We start from the raw sequence: 22,643 nt of genomic DNA on the forward strand, positions 1-22,643 counted from the left end.
GACAACCTTTTAATTATGTTCAGCATCTTAATTTTAAAATGCTAGCATGTTAAGAGGAATGAGGTTTATGGGAGTGTTATTAGTTTTGAAGGCGTTTGATCATAAACCAAAATGATGGACATAACTAACACATGTCTAGGCTACATGGTAATCCTTGTGATAGTAAAACATTTTTTGTCAAAGCTATAAACATCACACCATCTGTGGGACCACCAAAGATTTCTCTGTTGGAAATCCTGACCGTCTGCATGAATTTCCATCCATCTGGAAGTAGAGCAATTATTTCAAACGAAAAGGACCACTTTCAAAGTATAAACATCCTTTTTGACAATAATTCCTCATATCACGCACATTATATAAATACTATCAATAACTGGTACACACTCCCAAACAAACCCACAACAAGACAAAAAAAAAAAAAAAAAAAAAAAAAAAATCACCTAGCTCCATGAGCTGTAATTACTCTCAAGTGGAAGATGTGCTGCTGTGCCCTGGGGCTGAAGTGTTCCCATAATAAGCCTTCATCAAGAGCCAACTGAAGAACAATGTCCCACATATCAACCAGCAGTCATCTCAGGGAGGTAAGACAAAAAAAGAGAGGTGATTCTTTTAGGCAAATGTTTATTCAGGTTCTTTGCTAAGAATTGTCAAAAAAAAACAAACAAACCCAACACATATACACAGGCTTTTGTACCATTGTGATACATTTCAAGATCATTGGAACTACAAATGTAGTGTGCCATCATCCTGTTTCAACATGAATCTAAGTGCAGGTGATGACACACTAAAATATTCTGACAGAAGCAACCGCAATCCACAACTTGACGTGCTTAACAAGCTACAGCCTGCTTGGTGCACTTCTCCCCCTCCTGCAGTAAATTCCATTCCCATTCTCTCAGTGCACTGGGGGGATGTTAACTTAAAGAAACGGCACATGTAATCCTGGCTGTTCCCAGTAGTTCTTGAAATATGTAACCAAGAGTGATGAGTGGGAGTCCTGACCACCTAGCCTTCTGACCTGCGATCTCACAGCCTTAAGTACGCCACCTAGAAATGACAAGCACAAGTTTAGTAAAGAGTGAAAATCTATGCAGAAACTCACAACATGGAAAAATAAATGGAACTTCAGCATTTGGTCAAATTCCAGTTTGCAATGGGCAAGTGTACAGTTTTCTTTTTCTGTTGTTGGCCAAACCACAGATGTACTCAATCTCTACAGTCCACTGATCAGCTCAGGAGCACATTATCTGCAATTACTGTCTTCAAACAGCAAAAAAACAAAAAACACAGGTGGTAGAGATTTAATCAACTTCAAAAACACACATTCAGATAAACAAAGCCCAGAAAACAAATCAGCTCGCCCCATCCTCCCTCCATCTGCTATTCCTGGGTGTGTGCCTGCTGCAGACAATGGTTGTGCTCCACTGAGGGCTCTATATTGGGATGATAGATGAGGGCATTTGCCTCACTCAAGGCCCTGTCTTCTCCGTCCCTGTGCCAATGTCTGCTCACTGCTCAAGCGCATCAGTGGTAATTCATACAAATGATAAGAAATGGCAACGAGAGGTGAGCTGCTGCTGCTAAGTCCAAGAAAAAGGAGACGAAGCAGAGACAGACTTGTGATTGGAAGGGCGCCATCCCTCAGTGTGAGAAGCTGATTAAAACCAGTGGTTTTCAGAACGTTTAAAGAAAAAGCTGCAGGTTTCTTCCCTTCTGCAACATTAAATTAAATGCTTAAATGTTTCCCCTGCTTGGACAAAACACGTACATTAACTTTTATTAATCTGTGAGATTCCTCATTTACTATTTGAGAAAATAACACATCTTTCAGAAAGACTCCACACATAATAGGAACCCTGAAATATGCAACCCACATGAAGAAAACAAACCTACCACATGCGTCAAATTCAGTCTGAGGGACTCAATGATTGCTCACATATAGATAACAAAGGTAAGCTGCCAGCATTACCAGTTTTCTGGCCCACAGCTTGTTGTTATTCATCTTTGGCATCAACTATGAAGTGGGTTGAAAACCTGGTAACCAAGTCGAGGTAAATAGATTTGACTTTTTCTTCCCCCTTTTAAAGTCACTTGTCTATATTGTTAGAATTTAAATTTTTATTATTAGAATTATTGGAATTTGAAAAACAAAAAGCTTCTCCAAAGTCTTTTGGGATGCTGACAGCAGATCTGCCTCATTAATATACTTAAGGGTGTTTTTGATCTATCAGAATTCAGATTTTATACATCATCGCACAGCAAATCCTTCAGAGTAATACACCTAGCTGTGGTGAGAGACCACCTTTTCTAGTTTTAGTTTTCATCTCTACACGACAGCTCTTTAGTTCAGCGGCTTTTACAGTTAAAGTGTGGGTATTAAAGGTAGTGAGACAATGACAGGAGCCTGGTTTAAGGAAGTCACTCGAGTAAACACGCTCTTTGATTCTTGGTGCCAGAGCTCTACTATCATAACACTCCAAACTTGGCCAGCAGCACTGAGGACATGTCTTTGCCTGTGAAGAACTGAAAGAGGTCTGGAAGAGTAGAAGGTGATGAAAGAAACACAGCGAGTTCCCAGCAGTTAAAACTGATAAATAAATAATAATGATGTGTTTTTCTTTATCGCTTCAGATTATAGCTGCTATCAAGTTATTACTAGCCCGAATACAGGATACTCTTAACCTGTCATAGAAAATGCCATTCATGAGTTACTAGAGAACTAAGGGATTTCATTAAAAAAAAGAAAAAGAAAAACTGGGGGGGGGGGGCATGTGAGGAAGTATAAGACAAAGCACTTCTTTAGAGTCTCATCTATTAGGTCTCCAATAAAGTTTGGAGGTAACCAACATATAATCAACTTTATTCATATCTTCATGTTTAGAACAGAGTCCAGTGATGTAAACATTTAACTGAGAACAGGGTCACACCCCCCGTGTGTTAATTAATTCCCTGTTCAATGAATCACTACGCGTGCAACTCGGATGAAGTCATTTCTTTCAAAGTGCAGCTGTGTTCCTGATGTGATGGCATGTGGACTGCAGAAACACTGCACGATCGATGGATCTTCCCGCTTCTCCATTGTTCAACACTGGATCACTTTTCTGTCTGAGCTACATGCCATCTCAGTGTGTGTGAGAGGGAGATTAATGAAGCAGAGGGGGAGGAGGGAGGCGTTGTCTGTTTGCAGGCTCAAGAGTGACACTCCGAGCTCGATCTACTTTACACCCCATTACGCTGGCAGGCCCAGGGACGCAAGGCGGGGAACCCAGCAGTCCACACATTCCACATGTAGCATAATAATGGGCACAGCTACGGTGCAGACTTTGATCTGGTCACACTGACTGAAATTAAACAAAGAAACTCAGATCTAGAAACACAACTGATTCAACACAGTTAGCTGCAAACAATGCCGAAGTGCTGTGGTAGTGATAAGAGGCTGTTGTGGTTGCTACTCAAAAGGTGTAATTAATGACAATGGCAGCTCATTCCATTTGGTGAGCCGTTCCCGGGCCCTGTAAAAAGCTTTTTCACAGCGAACATTTTCACTTGTCATATCACAAGAAGTGCTGTCACTAATCACATTAACAATGGCTCAGTTCTATTCAAGTGTCCCAGTCAGCCTTGACAGGGTGACAGTGAGCCAACATGCACAATATCAGAACTTTGAAAGTGAGCTCAGTAAATGGAAGCCAGTGTAGGTAAAAGTTAGTAATCTGCTGAGAAGTTAAATGTAGGCACGACACATGAAAGAATGACTACTAACTTTAATGAAGTTTCAATTAAGCGTCGTGATAAGTCATTCCAAAGATCCAGCATGTGTACTCCCACAGTATATTCAGTAGTTACCTGTACTTGTACAACTATGACTTGCTGAAAAGGTCTTTTATTAGCTCCTAAGCTCAGCATGAGTGAATACATTGAGTTTTAAGAGCCATTATTATTTCCTATAGTCACACAAATGTAAGTACATGCTATGAGTCAGTAACTTGTAAAACCAACATTTAGCACTATTAACTTGCAGTGATGGTTTTCTGTATGACTTTATCAGTCTTGATTTTATCAATCATTGGGGAGTAATTTTGGTCCATTCTTCTTTACAACATTACTTTAGTCCATCACAGCATTTCAGTCAGGTTAAGGTCTGGACTTTGACTTGGTGACTGCGACCCCTTCATTCTTTTCTTTTTCAGAGGTTCTGTTGTAGATTTGCTGCTGCATGACCTAATTACAGCCAAGCTTTAGCTGTCAGGACAGACGACCTAACGTGGAATACTTTGGTATAGAGTTCATGGTTAACTAAGTGAGTGCTTCACTGAGTGCAGATCACGTGGCTGCACAACAAGCTCAAAAGACATCACCACTCCACCACTGTGCTTAACAGCTTAACAGGAGGTTCTTGTGCTGCTATGCTGGTGTTCAGTTTAAGGTAATTATACTCCATGTCATCTGTCCATTAGACACTGTTCCAGAAGTCTTGCAACTTTCTAAATCCAACCCATGCTACCATATTCTTTTTATAGACAAGGGACTTACTCCTTGAAACTCTTGCAAACATGCCGTACTTGTTCAGTCGTTTTCTAATTGTTCTGTCATGAACTTTAATATTTAACATGCTCACTGTGGCCTGTAGAGTCTGAGATGTAAATCTTTGGGTTTGTTGCAATTTCTCTGAGTATTGTACAACTTGGGGGTGAATTTGCTGGGAAGTCTACTCCTTTGGAAATACTGGCATTCTGTTAACACACTTAACACAATGCACCCATCTTCGTAGGACATGCATGCTTCAGACCAGTAAACTGCCAAAACTTCTGCCTTTATAGGCTTGCTTATCCTCTTACTTTCTATATAAAGAGTAGACGGAGCAAAAGTAGACTTAGTTTTTCTCAGAGCTACCTAAAGGCTTGTGAAATATCCATTTTTCAAATGACTACAGACTTTCATTTACATAAGTAACAGCAGGAAGTCAGACACAGGGACGGGACAAGAGAGAATCTGGTCAATTTTCAAAATAAAAGACCCAGTACAAACTACATCTCTGCTTCAAGATGTTGCTGTTACGATTAAAGCCATGCCATGAACGGAACACAGCTGCACTGGAAACAACATTACAGACACTACATATTATATGGTTTTGTAATATATTACCTGAAAAGTAGCCATTACATATACTGACCAAGATCATGAACACAACACAAAATTCACTTTATTTAATTTACTTTAAATATAGTCAAAATCTACTTTTGTCTGTCATAGCAGGTAGGTCCACATATGCAATACCATATCTGGCTGGAATTGAACCAGTGACCCTCCATTTGCCAAGTGTATGTTACTATAACTATAACAGTAAGCCTTTTACTCACTCAACAGTCTAAGCAGCAGAAATAATTCTTCAGATCATTGGTGGATGCCACACTACATGCTTTGATACTCTGTTGTGTTTTCAAACAGTGAGTCTCACATACTCTTCTCAGACAGTCTCCGGTAATTCTAGATAACCCTATGATCACATTACCTTCCCGTACTCTGCCGCCTGCAGCACAAGAGGCTCCTATTATCAGGAAATGTTTGAGTGTGTCAATTTATCACACTCTCTTTACTGTTACAACCGCTTCCACCAGACAGATACTGTGTCTCTTGTCTGGGTCGCTCTCTCTGCAACCTTCTCCATTTCAACAGGGCCCAATTTCCCTCCGCTCCACCCGCCGCTGTCATGTTGTTACCAGAGAAAGCAAAAATACTGCTCATTATTGTACCACAATATGTGTGTGTGTGTGTGTGCGCGCGCGCACCCGGGGGGGTGAGAGACAGAGCTGACCTTTTATTAGTGTCTCACCCTTAAGGATTGTGGCGAGACGGCAATTCCATAGTGAGGAATGTTTAAGCTTTAAAGACCACTACCCTCATAAGAAGGAAGAAGGAAAAGTGGCTTCATCTAAGTTTATCATTATGTTAGTGTTGATGTAAACTGGTGGACTTCAGTTTTTATGCGTGAGGAATGAAAGCAGACGAGTCAAATTCAGATCTTAGTCAAAATAATATAGCAGAGTCTTAAGATTTCCCTCCCAGCGCATTTCATTAGGGAGCCTGGGACAAACAGCAGCCATCAAAGAGAACAAAAGAGTGGGCTTCCTTATGCCTTAAGGTAGGGCTGGGCGATATGACCCAAAATTCATATCTCGATATTTTTTAGCTGGATGGCGATATAAGATATATATCTCGATATTTTTTTTAAAGCCATAAGTCAATAACAAAAAGAGAGTTCTTAGTCGCACTGTGTCCCAGATGTCACACGGGCACTTTTATTTACATACAGCGTAGATGTACATGAAGAAATTACTCAAAAATAAAATATCAGCATTTATTAAATAATCATGGTCCATAAATAAAAGAAAACAATGTTGTTTTTGTGCATAACAAAAAGCTCACAATTGTGCAGTCAAAATGTAAACTAATAGACGCTGAGCGTAATAACAAAGAGACAGATTTCACAGCTGCACCACGTCTCTGAACAGGTGCCATTTGTGGTCCTTATACACACACAGCACGTATCACTCCGCGAGGCTCCTCCCCGGTAGCCGTAATCCTCCGACATCAAGTGGTGCAGCTCCGTAGCTTAGCAAAGTCATATTAGAACATTTTTGACAGATTGCTGAGCGCTGTGTACCACATAAAATCGGTTCGCGGTCAGTAAGAACAACCAGAATTCATACATAAGGCGCACTGTCGAGTTTTGAGAAAATGAAAGGATTTTAGGCCGTGCAGCCCCTCCGGGCTGCATGTCGTTAGCGCGGTTAGCTCGCTAACACGTTGACGCCGTCCAGCCCCACACACGGGGCGATCCGCGGTAACTCGCTAACGGAGATTTTCCGCTTTCATCTTGTCATTGCCTGCAGGTGAAGCTATGGGGGAGTTGTGTTCAGTGAAGGAGAGACGAGGCCGAGTAACGTTGCGTAGAGACAAAAGTGGACGAAAGAGAGGCAAACCTGCGGCTCCACAAGTATAATTATAACGTAACATAGACTATATCGATATAAACGATATTGTCACATCTTATATCTCGTATGAAAATATATCGATATTTTTAAAAAACTCGATATATCGCCCAGCCCTACCTTAAGGGGATATCCTTATTATGGCATATGCCATAAGAGACTAGCACAAAATTGAAGAGCAGAGCTTGTGGAATCACTATAAAGTTTGGTAGCTAGTGAGGAGAAGTGGACAGGTAGCAGTTTAAACTAATCTTCATTTGAGGAAAGCAACTAGAGAACATATTAGTAGTAGCAAAGGAGGCTGGTAACTGACATAACAGAGTGTGGGGTACCTACAAACCCAGCGTCTGGGTTCCAGTAGTGCCCATGTATCAGCCACAAAGGGATAAGTGCTGAGCGGATTGTTTTATATGTGGATGATGGGAATTTAATGTGGTTTACATGGACAGGGCCAGAGAGCGATCTGGTCCTTTGCCATGGCATTTCCATTTCCTGAGCTAGGGGAAGAAAAAAAAAGTGTAAACATCCACTTGTAAATTCCCAAGTCTATTAGCTTATCTTAAAGTAGCGCTGAAATACCACAACCTATCACGTAGGCAATAAGCAGAGATTTGAGTGTGTGAAATTACAAGTTCCTAATTATATCTTCATCAGTGCTTATACTCAGTTCTTCAGTTCTCCACTGGTTCTCCAAGTCACAAATCAGTTGGTCATTGATGATTATTTCTTTAAACCTTACCTTATCTGGGTCTCATCTTAATTATCAGGCTGTGTTAGAAATAAATGGAATATAAAGACGTTCACTTTCTTAGGTACACCTGTTCAACTGCTAATGAAAATATTTATTCAGCCAATCAAAGCATTCTGGCATTGAGGCATATATGCTTATAGTCACAGTAATCTGCTCAAGCTCAAACCAAGCATCAGAATGAGATTTAGAATGTGGATTTTGAGGCTCAAATCTAGCCTTTGTAATTTTTAGCAGACTTGTTTAAGAGGTAGGAGTCCCAAACTTTCTGAGAAGTAAGTGGAGGATAATGGCACTAATTACCCCATCACTGTTTAAAGCCTCAGAGAGAATAGACTTGTCAGCAAAGTTAACGCCTCCCGTTTTCTAGTCGCATGGCTTTCCTTGGCAACTCGGGCTAAATATACACATTTTGCACAATTACAGGTGTATAGGAGCTGAAATAAGGCTGACAAAAGAAAAGTCTTACATTTGACCCACATAATCCCTAAAGCGAGGCTGTTAACTGAAAGCTCTGAATCATGAAATTAATTAAGGCGGGATAAAAACACTGTCAAGCACTACTGAATAATGGAGAAACAAGGCGCTGTATGGAAAAAGGGGGAGCAGTAAGCAAGCGCTGTCAACTAAAACAAAGCCTGTGGTGCTGCTAATACAGCTTTTTACAAAAGGTAGAAAGCTAAAAGGTACATGAAGTTCCCTCTCTCTTTGCTTATGTAATAAAGATAAGCAACCAATGAATATGGCTTTACAATACATGGTAAACGTCTCACCTCATAGGACCTCATGCAACGCATCGACGCGGGAAGTGTTGAGTTGCTGTCATCCATCACGTGCAGCAGCTCCTCACACACCTTTAGTGGCAGCACCACAGGATGTCCTATGACACTGACCTCCCAACTAGTTACAGTGCTGAAAACACAGAGAGAAGCAATGATTTATTGTGACTGCCTTAGCATTTTACGACCAAAATGAAGTCCAGAAAAGCTACCGTAAATCTCAAGTTGAAGTGGTCGTCCTGCCATTTTAATTGACTAGTTTTAAACTGTAAACTGATAACCACATATCCAAACACATGGATTTATAACCTGTGTGAGCGCGTGTCGCTATACGTGTCTGTGAGGCTGATGAAGTGTGTGTTCAAGACAAGGACAAAAAGAAAGGGGAAGGGCTGAAGAGAGAAGAGGAAGAGTGATTGAGAGAACCAAGATTGATGGTCTGTCAGCGTGAGGTGCTGATCCAGTTTGTTTGGGTGACATTTAGCCGTCTGTGCAGTTTCTGAAAGGGTAAAGTCTCCTCAAAGTTTTGGCAGTTGTACTTAAGATGAAAGACAGTCAAAAAAAAAAAAAAAAAAAGGCAACTGTGGCTGTACTGAACCCCAACCAGCCAACATCATAACGCTTTGTAGGAGTTGATTAGACATTATGAACAAGTTGTGCATGTGTGTTTTTCATTAGACTCACTTTCCACATCTATTAGACCTCCTGTTTCTCTATTGTACCGGGACAGTGATGGTGCCTGCGACTTTCACTCAATTTATAATCAAATAACTGCCATTAGTGACAAGCCTAATCCACTTAGGCACTGGCTCACTGATTCTCTAGCCAATTATTGGCAGTTTTAACAACGCGTACTGCAACCACTGGCTGCACTCAACTGTAACCAGCTGTATCCTGAATAAGAGGGCTGTCATCCCGGGACTTCAGCTCCCCAGGCATAACATTTAATTTAAAAATGTCAGAGATGAGTGATGAAGGGTGAATGGTAAATTATGTGGGGGGGATGGAAGTGTGAGTCACACCGGCATTTAGCTTCGCTAAACTTCAAAAATTCAAATTGCAGAAATGGGTAAAATTCTAAAAAGCAGCCCACCAACGTGAAGCTTATTCTCTAAGAAGACGTGGAGTTCACGGCAGGATTAAACACAGAACAATTGAAAAGGGAAAAAAGAAAAATAAAGACAGACCCAAACTGGCTGGGCTGATGTTGCCCAATAGGTGACTGCAGTCAAAAATAAAGCATGTTTAAAACTGTTCAGATACAGTTTCACTATGATAAATAGTAGTTTCACAACCAGAGGGTTGTGACATGTTTACTTTAAGAACAAAATATCTTGTTTAGCCTATTTCTTGGCAAGTTTGCCACAACAAAAAAGATCCTTTTTAAAATAATCTTTATTTGTGATGGGTTCCTGTAATATCTGGTATCTGCTGAAGCCATGTTACATAAACAACATGTCAATAAAAAAGGAGTACGTGTGTGACACAATGAAACGCCTTGTCACTTTTGTTACCTTATTTTTTGTAATTAATATGGTGCACAAGCCACTTAATAAGCATAAAAATGAGAAACTGATGGATCAGCAGTAAGTATCGAGGTTTCTTTGGCGCTATATAAATAAAACTGAATTGAATTGAAAATCGCCATGTCCTCAAATGGCCACTTGAGGCATCTGCCAAAAGTGAGTAAAAACTGTGAGTAATAACTATTTCCCCATCTGTGACAACTCTAAGCGAGGTAAACTGTCGTATTAATTACCAGTTTCACTTGTGTTATATCCTAAATGTACAGAGTTTAGTGACATTAAGTGAAAAATGGCGGCAAATTTGCCGTGCTCACCACGCTAACATAGCTAAGCAGTGTGATGGTCCCTGCCTGAATCTGTAAAAGCATACGTGACTTACAACTCCACATTTTTGGGTGTCTCAGAATGTAGGAATTCAACTCTTAGCTGATGTACCTACTGGTCTAGGATGAAGCCTCTCTAGCTCACAACTCTTTCTCTCGGATATGGACTTCCTGTCGGCATGTGTATGCTTACTGATATCACTGAAGAAACTTGCTTTCTTGTTTACTCCCCTCTTCTACCCTTTTCTCAGGATATGGTTAAGTTTTGCTTCAAAGAAACAAAGACAGCAGCAGTCAAAATGGAGGCTTCAAAATGGAAGTCTATAAACCACTGAGTGATGTCACAGTGGCAGTGTTGATCTTTTATTTACAGTCTATGATTGCTACCTATAATTAGGTCTTAAAGTTAAGCGCCATTTTAAGACTGTGAGTGAGTAAATATAAATTGTGCTGACAAAGCGTGAGCTCTCCAACATGACTGCAATGTTATGAAAGGGTGTATTTTTAACTGAAACCGTGATCTTTTCCTAAAACAAAACAATCAGGACGTTGTCTAGACTTAACCACACCACTCTTCTTGTGAAAGGTTAGCTGTGTTTGTGCCTCAGCCTCCAACACTTGCTTTGTTTTTCTTTTGTTTTTTTAAATAAAGTGAATCACTAATATTTCTATTGAGGAGTGCTTACATGGGCTGTTTGAGAGAGTGTTATTTATTTGTAGGAGTTATTGGGTAAACTCGAGGTGGACAAAGTACAGCACAATAAAGAAAGGAGCAGATTGTTTTGAAAGTATGTCCTAGTCTCTCACTTCCCCTGAAGATGCATTCATAGCTTGTGTAAGAGGAATCAACTCTCTGTACCCATGCATCACTCAGCTTAACAGTACATTACAATATTCCTCTTAACTCTTACTACTATGGCTGAGAAGACCAGCCTTATTTCTCCTTTGGGTTAGTGTTGTCTCTAATTATCGTTTCTCCATCATAACTTGTCAAAACGGATGAAACAACAAAACCTGTTCTGTTCTGCTTTCACTCTTCCCCGGCAGCGGGAATGAAAAAGGGAAGAAAGAGGAGGGTGGGGGGGGGGGAAAAAAAACTGCTGAGCTCTGATTCTGTTGAAAATAATGAGGGTGGAAGGCTCTTCCAGTGGGGTGCTGCTGTACTGAGCATGGAGAACCACATGCAGCACATCCACCTACACTTCTCTAATGCATCACAGCAAGGCACACAGAGCCTCAATACAGTCAAAACAACATAACAACCCCTTATGCGTGCAACAAACATGCTGCTGACAACTTTGAGGCAGCTTTGATGGGAAGCTCATTCGCAGGATAACAGACAATTATATCCGAGCAGGGACCCTTAGAGCAACGTGTTCTATTAACACCTAGAGTCTGTTCACCAACAAAGTAGGCTTTCATCCCTCACAGTGAGCCAAGAGAGATGGTGATTGAGAAGGTGCGCAAGAGAGATGAAAGGATAAGATTAGGAGGAGGAAAACAAAGATTGAAGGGGAAGGGGGGGGGGATATGTTAAGTGTCCTCTCTTACTCTCTCTGCTGGATGCCCGTGTCAGAGCAGGCTATGTAGAGGAGTTTCAGGGCTCTCGTAGCTCTGGGTGATGGACTGTGAAGAGCAGGGGAGCCATTGGACCTCTCAGTCCCGACACGTGTCTCCGGGACTGATGCTATGATGGAGTCGCTGTTCAAGAGCCAGAGCTGCAGGAGGAGCAGACAGGTCACTTAACACTTGAGACATATGGGTATATGTGATATGTGGGTGAGGAGTCACACATCACAAAGCAGAGAGATGATATACATTCATTAGTTTGATTTTCAGAAATAAAATGGTCTATTCTGGTACAGCTGATTCAACATGAAAGATGAAAATATTTCTTTATTCTGTAGGATAACACAGGTTTAAGTTCTATTCTCTAAGTTCAGTGTAAATCAAGGGTTACTACTGCAATATGATTCCTCATACTGATGTGTAATAATGGGAGAACAGAGGTGGAAACGTTGATTTTTCCAATCATTTTTTTCTCATTTGGAATATGCTCCTTTTCAGCCCAGTTTCACACAAGATTAATTATACTGTTACTGCCATCCCGAGTTTTACTGATGAGTTTTAATGTGCTGCTGTTTAATATCTGCCAAGAACACAACCAGAACACTGGAATAGTTTTTGGACATTTTTACTGTGAAAATGTTTCAACTCCAACATCAGGTAAAACTGAGAAAACAAAAACACAATTTTATGAATAAACCTGTTCACATGTCAGATACACATTTTCCACTGACATGATGCCTGATCTGGAACCAGCTGCACTCATTTCCACCAAACAAGACTATTAGAAGCTATGACAAGAAATTTACTAGCATAAGGAGTCTGTCCGCCACGATTTTCTTACAATGGATTAGGAACAAAATGATAGCACAACAGATATTATTCCAAAAACTAGAAGAATATTACAAAGACAGAACAGTGCATTGTTGGAGAAGAGCAAAATGCATCCTTGGGCAAGACAATAAACTGATTATAGCACCTTACTACTCAACTTGAGTATTCTGTGTTTTCTACTATAATCCTCATTCACAAAAATAAATAAATAAATAACCCCAAAAACCTTATATAACCAAGCATTTTTATCTAAAATTTACTCACTCACTCTGTTGGACGCACCGGGGGAATGCTACACACGACACAATCACAGTCAATCTTTTTCCGTTTCTTAAATAATAGAGTACTTGATTTGTATTTAGAAGTCATTTATTTTTCTGATTATGCTGGGTGGTTCTTACCAACAGGAAGGCTTTTCCATCGGGAGTCTGGACAGAGAAGTGGTAGGTGCTCAATGAGTTTGACAGCTCCAGCAACCTAACAGCTACCGTCCTCTCCACAAACAGAGATCTGTCCAAGAGAGACACGATGTTCATTCACTTTACATATTCTGTCCTGAAAAGGCAACAGATTGGAGCAAACACTATCTTAGGAGATGATTCTGCCTGATCAAAGTTTACAAAAACAAACAAAAAAACAAAAATAAAATATGTCTGGTAAAAGTTGGTTTTTATGAGCCGGTTAATCAAATGATGAGGCCGTAGACGAGAAACGCTTATGTGCAGATTTTTGAATTATTCAGACTGGTGCAGTGGGAGATGTGGTTATTAAAGTGTTTAATTCAGACCTAGACTGCAATCATTTTTGAAGAAGCCTGAACACAGTGCTGATATGCCTCATTCACCCCCAAGATCCAGTAAAATCCAATCAGCGGTGTGTCAGATACTTGAGAAAAACATACAAATGGACCTGAACTGATTTATAGTCATCGTACTGATTTTATTGTGAAGGGCTAAAAATATCCAACAGCAGTCATAATGATGAAACTATAGAGAAAGTAAAGCCTGACTAGAGCTTGTGTGACTCGACCCCCCCCCCCCCCACCACCACCACCAAATAACCTGAAATGAAAAAAAAAAAAAAAGGGATTATTTTCTATAAAATAGTGTAATTTAAAAGCAACAGATGCCTTCTTGTCATCTGTGGAAAATGAGGTTCCATTTTTGCCAAGAATTCACATCCACACTGCACTGCAAACATTTTTCATGCTTTAAACACTAGTTCAGTTTTATACAGCATGGGACAATAACAAAGACAGTGCCTTCAGGGTGGCAATTGCAATAACGTAGCCAAACAACGCACCGACACAAGATTCACAACAACGTGGATAAAATGAAAGGAAGCTCAGAAGTAAAGTTGCACTGGCATCAACAAATGTTCTGTCACGTGTTCAGTCGACATGTGCATGCGAACAGAATCTTTGGCACCGACAGTCCCTCGTATGGATTTGAAAGGATAAAAAAAACAAAACAAAAACCTGCCTGTTCAGTGAAGCTTCTGGCTTTCTGTCTCCCACAGCAGGCTCCACCACCACCTGTGTGACGTACAGCTTCAGCGTTTCTGGAAGACACCACACGGGAGAGGGCTCGCACATGCTTGTTGAAATGCTGTTTATTTATAAAAACTTGCAACAATCGTCCCCTACCTGGTGCGACGGCCTCTCCGAGCACTGACGAACAGCTCGCACAGGAGATGAGGGCCAGTCTGCGGCAAGGTTTCTGTGCACACCATAGATAGAGACATCCAGAAACGGATCACCACAAAGCAGCCACCTATAACTCAGCAGTTTTAAAATTTAGTAGCTGCTATAGCTAGGTTGGAAGACAGAAAAGGATGTAACACAGAGAGAGAATTACAGCAGCCCAATTGTTTTTCCTGCACTTTGTCTCTCAGCTTTAGTCATGCAGTTGTGCCTGTGTTGAGCGGGTTGTGTGGAGAATGACTAATGGACGAAGAGGGGGATCAATCTTCATCTGCACAGTCTGATTTTGCTTGGTCTAAGAAGAGAGTGTCTGGATGGATAGATGAATGGATGGAAAATCTACTGAAATCTTTTTGTACTAATTGCATAAACAGGAGCCATTTCTGTTGCACGTCCCTCACCTTTGGATCTTGGCTGTCCTGTGTGCCAACAGGACTCACTTCCTCAGTCAGAGTCTGCTCACAGCTGCCATCACGGGCTAACAGCACAAAGGAATCGCCCATTAAACAATCTTCTGCTCGGGGTAACAGTTTCTTGTTAGCAAACGGGTCTGGGTGACAACACCAGTCATCCACGATGGCGTTCCAGTTACCATTAGGGAGAGGAAGAACTCGCTTAAACACTCTGAAAAAGAGGAAAAATAATAAGAAAAAAAAAGCAATTACAGTGTTTATTGTTCAGCAATATTTAAACACGGTGCTAATTGGTTCTTGTCTTAGTGAGAGGCGTTATCTCTCAATAAGCACAGAGATCCCAGAGAGCTGGCGAAAAATCAAAATACAGAAGAGTATAATTAGCTAAAAAAAAAAAAAATGATGATGATAGGTCATCCAACTACATTTTTTTTTTCCCAGGAGTTTCTTAAATGTAGTCAATATCCTTCCTCAGAGCACAGGCACTTCCTGGTTGTAGCAGCATCTTCCAGTGGCAGCTCAAGGAATATGACAAAGACCCAAAAGAGCTGACCCAGGTTCCAAAGTCTCCAGATCCCACAGGGTGGCAAGAGGACAAGCTTGAGCCATGGAAATGGCTCAAAAGGAGGAAATATTTGGCCTTTAGTTGTAAAAAACTGGAACTACACCAGTTACTAACAATCAAACACTGGCTTTGGACTCTGCATATTATAATATTAATGTTGGTTTGGCCATATTTGGAAAGGGTGGCATGCCAAGTTAGCAGCTAAAGCATGGTAAACTGTAGGGGTTTAATGCACAAATAAATAACGGCTAATTAATAACAGACAAAAAAACAACAACATAAAAACACAATTTCACAAACCAAATTTAAGCCCAAACTTCTTGGGACAGCAAGTCATAATATTAGTCACATAATTCCAGCACAATAATCCAAAAGGCACAAACATCACAATCACAGCAGAAAGATGCAGTTGAGTGACTCGAATTAAGTGATGTGTAGCCTCGCGGAGAGCAGTGTGCTCCACCTGTCACACGCCCCCTGACTCCAGTAACCAGATGGCTTCATTTTGTAACTACAGAGTTTTCCAACTGGGGTAAATAAATGACAATGATTGTAAGCAACATTTACAGTAAATTGAGCACACATTACAGCTCATTGGATGAGTGGTGTTTACCTCGCCCTTTTCCTTTTTCCACTGTCCACTAACTTGTAAATTGCTGTTGGGTGCTGGAGTGGCAGGACCCAGAACTTTTGTTTTTCTGTTTGTTTGTTTGTTTGTTTTTTTTAATAAATAAAAACACCTGGCAACTGCAACTGGAAAAAGACTGAAGCCAGCAGAGACGCTATGCACCCTAAACACCTAAAGCTACAAGATACTACTCTTTATTTTATTCCAGCCCAGTTTTATTACACAGAAGTCTTTTATGTGGCAAGTCCAGCCATTAATACCTGAGAGCAGACATATAAAATAGAACATTTTGTTACAAAGCACAATGAGCCATAATGCTGTGGAAATTATAACTTTTCATTTTGCACTGAGTTCTTCCCCTGATGTTTCAACCTTTGCTGACATCTTGTTGCAAAAAAAGAGAAAAAAAGTATATATATGTTTTTGCCAACTTTTAGTGAGTTACAGCTGAGAAACATAGCCTGAGGGCAAGGGTCTCCATAATGCAGCTATTGCAATTTTCAGCATGTCACATTGCTGACCAGAGAAAGCTACAAGGCAATAAGAACAATACCGCTGTCCAGTCGAACCACCTCAAGGTAAGAAACACAATTGTGTTTTTAATGGCTAGCACAGACCTTTACATCACACAGACTCTATAACTCTAATCCATCAATTTTTCCCCTCTCTCTCTCCGACTATCACTCCTACAGCTGGGTCACGCCATCAATAAAGAATCACTCCTCTTCCTACACAGGAGGGAGTAAATAAAAACCCATTTCCACCAGTGCCCTTCCTCGTCCCGTCTTCTCCTCACCTGTCCTCGAGCAGCCTTGTCATGCAGCCTTGGCAGTAGAAACAATAAGCCTTTTTTGCCCGGAGCATCTTCATCATGCTGGCAGAAGAATCTGTGGGAAGTGGGTGGGGAACGAAAGGCAAAAAACAAACAAACAAATGAGGCAGATTTGGTGAGAGGGTGGTAACCTTCTACGACTTGGCACAAAAATCGATGAAACACTGGGTGGTGAAGGTGGCTGGATAGAGAGCGGGCGATCAATCCGAGTTTGATTGGACTGTCACTGATGGGGCTTGGCTGTAAATTTCTGTTACAATGGCAAAAACAAACAGAACGCCAAAAGATGGGAGTTTGGGGATATTATGAAACGGCTTTGGGGTTTGCTTTAGATGAGTCCGTTCAAACCACTTAAAGGGAGCTTTCCTGGGCTGATGATTAGCTGCCTGTGCGCTGCTAAGGATCCTGAGAGGAAAATTTACACCTTCACTCTCTCAGATGACCAAGTGACTCAGCCCAATTAAATCAGAATAGACAGCAAGGCTCTAAATAGCTACCAAAAGACTTTGTTCTTGTCTTGGCACGTAGGAGCGCAGCTACTCAGAGGGAGGTCTCCCTGGGCATTACCTTCATCCATGCTTCGTTCCACGCTGATGCGCAGTCTGAAATGAAGCTCTTCTCCACACGATTCTCCCGCAGGTGTCGGAATGCAGGATCCCTGCTCGAAGGTGACTCCTGCTGGCAGAGTCAGGTACAGCACCCCTCTGGGAGTGCGGATGTGGAGGGATGAATCTCCACTTGTTATGGCCACATCTGCAGGCGTCTGGGCCACATCTTTCCTGAAGAGCAGATGGTTTGTAAGTGTAAATAAACACAAACTGTTTGGACTCCTGTAGAGGTTTTAAGGTAAAGACCCTACAATAACAGACAGACAACACAATCAAACAACCTCCTTTGAGAAAGCATGTGGTGACAGTGGGAAGGAAAAACTCCTTTTTACCAAGAAACCTCTGAGAGAACCGGACTCAGGGAAAGGCGGCCATCTGCTGTGACCAATCACATCTATAGCCCATATTACCATAATTAGTTAGCAACTTTGAAAAATTCATTTTCCAAGTAAAAATGATAAATATTTGGGATTTGGGGCTGTTGATAATATAACAGGCTTTCTTCACTTATTCTGACATTTTTAAAAGTCAAAGTAATCAAAACAATACTTTCATTAAGTCATGTACTATAATACATTTTCCTTGTATTTATGGTCACCGCATACCGCAACAAAAAGAAAAAAAAATAATTCTGGTGATCTTTCTTCAGGAGGGAGGCCAAATCATCTTTTGGAGCACCATTTGTCTTTTTTTTTTGAATGAAAGAAAAACTCCAAAGGCTGACTCCTTTTGTACTTTCTGTTCTTGTCACATAATGTGTACATAAAACAACCCATAAACTTCACACAATCCAGCATAAATTAATCTTTTTCCCTTGTTCAAAACATATGGACTCAGAATTAGCCTCACTCAGTGAGAAATGAGCGAGCCTTTGTTGCACAACAGAAATCAGGTACGTTAAATGATGAGAACTATATATGAAGTGGCACAGTTAGGAGCTATTACTATGAACACTACTGCAGTAATAAACACCAATAAAAACAGTTCAAAGTCAAAAGCCTGAGCATTTCCTGAGTCACATGGATATACAACCATTTTATGGACTTTTTTTCTTTAGAGGCAAACACTGGAGAGAGGGTAGCTCTGCTGTTACTGATCACAGGTCTGTACAGTGCTACATAATGTAGTTATATGTAAAACCACACAATTGAACAGCCTGTCAACCATTATTTGAATACTATGAAAGACAGCAAAGGACTAGGGCTCTTGTTGCTGAATTTCAAATCTCATTAGCCCCATCTAGTGGCTTTTGTAGTATATACTCAGGTGTATACCACCTCAAGGTAAGAAACACCACTTCTTAATACTCACCTCTTTTCACTGGCCATAGTATGACAGTTGGTTTTAATTTTTAATTATTTTATTGTAATTTTTTTATTTGCTTTTTCTGTGTTTTAAGCAGCATATAATTTTATTGTTTGATTTATGAATAATAATAATAATAATAATAATAATAATAATAATATTCTTTTTTTTTTTAATTCTATTCTGTGTGTATAACACCAGTGGTGGAATTTGACGCTATCACTCATTAAATATAATATATTAAAACTTCAGTGTATTTGTGCTTTAAGTATTTCTATATTACACTGTCATCTATTTGTACTCCACAGTAACTTTAAATGTTATACTTGTTACCCTGAATCGCTAATCTGAAAGCTTTAGTATATACATATGGCAGCACAGTGGTACACTGTTGCCTCACAGGATCGAACCTCCTGGTTGGCTGGGGCATCTGTGTACAGGTTGCATGTTATCTCACTCCCTATGTTGGCTCTATCAAGGCACTCTGGCTTTTTCCATTAGTCCAAAAACATGCTACTTAGGTTAACTGTCTGCTACACCCTGGACACTCCTGTCCAGGTGTACCCTGCCTCTCGTGCTAGGACTGCTCAGACGGACTCCAGTGTCTGTACAACTCTAGGCCAGACAAACAGCTAAGAGAATGGAAGAAATGATAATGGATTATTCTAGATAACACTACCCAACATTATATAGGCAATTAAACTCATTCAGCCCATCTAACTAAAACATTAATGGATGGATGGATTATGATTCAATAATACATAAAACTTTAAAAAAAAAAGGCTATTATCCATTGTGAATGCTTCCACTTTAGTAATTTAACTATATTTTGATACTAAAATGTTTGCAGTTTTACTTAAATAAGATTATGAATTAGAGAACTATAGAAAACTGCAATAGAGTACCTTCTATAGAAGGTATAATAGAGTACCTTCTATAGAATAGAGTACCTTCTATAGAAGGTACTCTATTGCAATGTAACTGTAATGTAACACACGGATTTGTTACAGCACTTTTTCAGTTTCACTGGTTATTCAAAGTGTTAGACTTCAAGCCACATTTCTAACCACGCATTCATAGGGTTTTAGTCTAGACAACAACAATAAAGTTAATTCATTTTCAAAACACTATCTTACACGGGTGAGTTACTTTAAGCACTTACTTTAAAACGGCGTTTCACAATACAATTTGCTACTTTCTACGATCATTTCTTTTAAAGTTCTTGTTCTTTGTATTAATTTCAAATTCAAACATTAGTAAACGTTAGCGTATCTCGCTGAAACACTGAATTGCATTTAGCCTGCCTGCTCTCGGTGCTATGGTGAAGCTGTAGCATCACCTAAGTTAGCTAATGTTAGCTAGGCTTGCTTGTACTTGCCAAAGAAACATGCATTTCTGACTACTTGGTACTTACGATATCTGCTACATACTTACCCCACAATAAGCAGTCCACTCTGAAGCCTTCTCCTCAGCTCCAAGAAGACTCCAACTCCATGTGTCTTGGCTGGCACCTCGTTTGCCATTCGCTTTGTTTAGGAGGAATCCAGAAGAGGTGACACGCTTATCAAAACACGAGCGTGGCTGGGTGACGCTAATCAGAAACACAGAATCCAAAGCAGAGTAAACACAAAACCCTATCTGCCTGATTTACCAAACTGAATGTACAGGGTTTTATGTTTATCCGCGGCGTGACGGCACCACGAGTACGTAAGACCAAGAGCAATAGAGTGACAAGGCAGGAACAACATCCTGTAAAGATTTCAAAATAAAGGTTAAGCGTTTTTAAAACACCACGCCCATAATGAACACCTTTTTTCGTGTAGTCTTTGGGTTTTAGGGTAAATTACCAGCTGTATGATTAGGAGATGATGTTTAAAGATTCTGTCTAATTCTTTTTATTTTTCGGCAGCCACAGTAGATCATCTGCCTCCCTCTCACCCTAGTCCTCTCACTACATTCATGAACCTCCTCTGAGGTCTTCCCCCTTTCTTCCTGCCTAGACGTTCCATCTTCAGCAGCCTTTGTGCAGTATACTTACTATGTATGTTTCTGTTCTGCGTCCTGTTCTGTTTGTATATATGCTTTTATTCTGCTGCTGTTACAACCAAATTTCCCCTTGTGGGACAATTAAAGGATTATTCTATTCTATTCTATTACCCCAAACTGTACTCATTTCTAATCTTGTCCATCCTGGTCACTCTCCCAAGGAAAATCCTAGTATTTTCAGCTTTAGTGCCTCCAGCTCTGTCACAAATCACCTCTGACACTCACCTGAACCCACTCTACCCTGCCTGTACTCTTCTTCACCAAACTTTGTATTTCATTTAATTGAAATGAAACTTTTATTATTTCTATTTTTATTTATTTTACATTTCTTATCTTTCTATTCACGCAACACTGCCACTGCCCAATTCATTGTATCAATATGAATTAATGAGCAAAATCTAAATTTGGAGACATGGTATAGTGTGAATTATAAATATTTTCCCTCCATTTTTAAACTTGCACTAGTGGAAATGTTTGTGTACAGTTATTAGAGGGAGAAAATGTGCTCTAAGGAGCTGTTTGGAAGTCAACGTAAATTGTGTGTACTCTACATGCACAAATGCCATATACTTTGTTCAAATGATACAATACTAAGCTTTTAATTTGAAAACAAAGCTTGCATACTTCCTGGATTTTTCGTCGTGACGGCTGGTGACTCCACAGAGCCGAGAGGCGGAAGATGTCCATGCGGAAGAGCAGTTGGACGCCCTGGGTTGGACGTACAGCTAATCTGCAGTGCAGTCTGGGAACTGTCAGTCGTTTAGCTTTGTATCTGTGGCTCTGGGAGCTCACCGATGCGCTCGCCGCTGTTATATTCACACAGCAACCCTAAGAGAAAAAAAAGAATATGTAGAATATAATTACCTATTGTCTGCTTCCAAAGCCATCTTGTCAACGGGTCTGATTTGTTGTTCGCATGAACGGCTGATACAGTAGCCGGGCCCATCATTTAAAACAACCTGCTACCAACATTAGCTAGCTTTCGACTCATTATTGATGCTGTCAGCTGGGTTTTCCTCGTTTAACGGGATACACGAATGAATGACAGTCGTTTGTCAGTGCCCTACAAAGGTAAGCTTCTTATGTGTTCTTCAATTTCAACGTTATAAAGTGTCACACGACCTGCGCTGGCTGAAATAACCTCACCTGGCTAATGACGTTGTGGCTGCAAGCAGGAATGTTACTGTAACAGGCAGTAACGGTACTGGGGTTAGTTATAATGTTTCGGGAATATTCCGTGTGTAAAAGGGTAGTTATTCAGGTAGCATTACGTTGTCATACTTTGGTAGCAGCAACCATCGCACAGGAGAGAGGTACTGCTCCACTGTGGGGGTGTTGTTGTTGTTTTCATTGCTGAAAGCTGTACTGAAGTCTGAGAGCACAGCTGCCAGGTTTCAGAGCTAGCTCCTTATCGTAACTTTACATTTCCCTGAAATTTAAACTACACAGCCACCTCAGCCCAAGTGAAAGTTTGCTTCTCCTAGGTGGAGAAAAACGGCTATACTTGGTTCGGTTTTTTACGGAGGGCATTTTGACGTGACGTCAGAAGAAACACAGGTGTGATTAATAACATTAATTAGTAATGACCGCATTGTGGAGGAAGGCTCACCGATACGCCTATATTGCTACTTGTGTCACGATCCCTCCTCTAACAAGACAAGAGGGCCTGGTCTAGAAAAAGTCTGTGGCTTTAAACCCACTATAGATGTAAATAAACAAGTGCAGATAGCCATATAGTACACATGTAATATGTGACTTGTCTAACATCAGTTTCTC

The 22,643-nt window shown here is 40.5% G+C and overlaps 2 protein-coding genes and 1 long non-coding RNA gene across 5 annotated transcripts in view; 1 reads left to right on the top strand and 2 right to left on the bottom strand.

The window, feature by feature from the left end:
- Nucleotides 1-604: 604 nt before the first annotated feature.
- Nucleotides 605-20,543, bottom strand: ube3d (ubiquitin protein ligase E3D). Its single transcript, XM_085422537.1, has 10 exons — nt 20,256-20,543; nt 17,476-17,687; nt 16,873-16,963; nt 14,872-15,094; nt 14,414-14,486; nt 14,250-14,328; nt 13,170-13,278; nt 11,920-12,086; nt 8,514-8,652; nt 605-1,047 (listed from the first exon to the last, which is right to left on the bottom strand). The coding sequence occupies exons 1-10, from the start codon at nt 20,342-20,344 to the stop codon at nt 1,027-1,029; spliced, it is 1,203 nt and encodes a 400-aa protein (XP_085278663.1). The 5' UTR covers nt 20,345-20,543; the 3' UTR covers nt 605-1,026.
- LOC146658817 (uncharacterized) lies at nt 2,144-8,501 on the bottom strand. The gene is made up of 2 exons (XR_014913757.1): nt 7,113-8,501; nt 2,144-6,136 (listed from the first exon to the last, which is right to left on the bottom strand). It is a non-coding gene; the product is annotated as an uncharacterized LOC146658817 (long non-coding RNA).
- A 1,006-nt stretch (nt 20,544-21,549) lies between the features above and the next one.
- Nucleotides 21,550-22,643, top strand: part of dop1a (DOP1 leucine zipper like protein A) — a 30,997-nt gene continuing 29,903 nt past the window's right edge. For all 3 annotated transcript variants that reach the window (XM_085422538.1, XM_085422539.1, XM_085422540.1), the window contains exon 1: nt 21,550-21,938. The gene's annotated coding sequence lies outside the window, so the exon portion shown is untranslated. The remainder of the gene's footprint in view (nt 21,939-22,643) is intronic.

This window comes from Rhamphochromis longiceps, linkage group LG11 (genome assembly GCF_057381845.1).
Source record: "Rhamphochromis longiceps isolate RC_006_pf linkage group LG11, R_longiceps_female_GT1.1, whole genome shotgun sequence".
NCBI lineage: Eukaryota > Metazoa > Chordata > Actinopteri > Cichliformes > Cichlidae > Rhamphochromis > Rhamphochromis longiceps.

Bases quoted from the DNA above. Each gene is read 5' to 3' on its own strand.
- ube3d (XM_085422537.1), bottom strand. From the start codon at position 20,344: ATGGCAAACGAGGTGCCAGCCAAGACACATGGAGTTGGAGTCTTCTTG. The intron at 17,688-20,255 runs GTAAGTATGTAG...TCTGCTCTTCAG, and splicing joins AGTGGACTGCTTATTGTGGG to GAAAGATGTGGCCCAGACGC. The intron at 8,653-11,919 runs GTAAGAGAGGAC...CTGTGTTTTCAG, and splicing joins ACGGGCATCCAGCAGAGAGA to CACTGTAACTAGTTGGGAGG.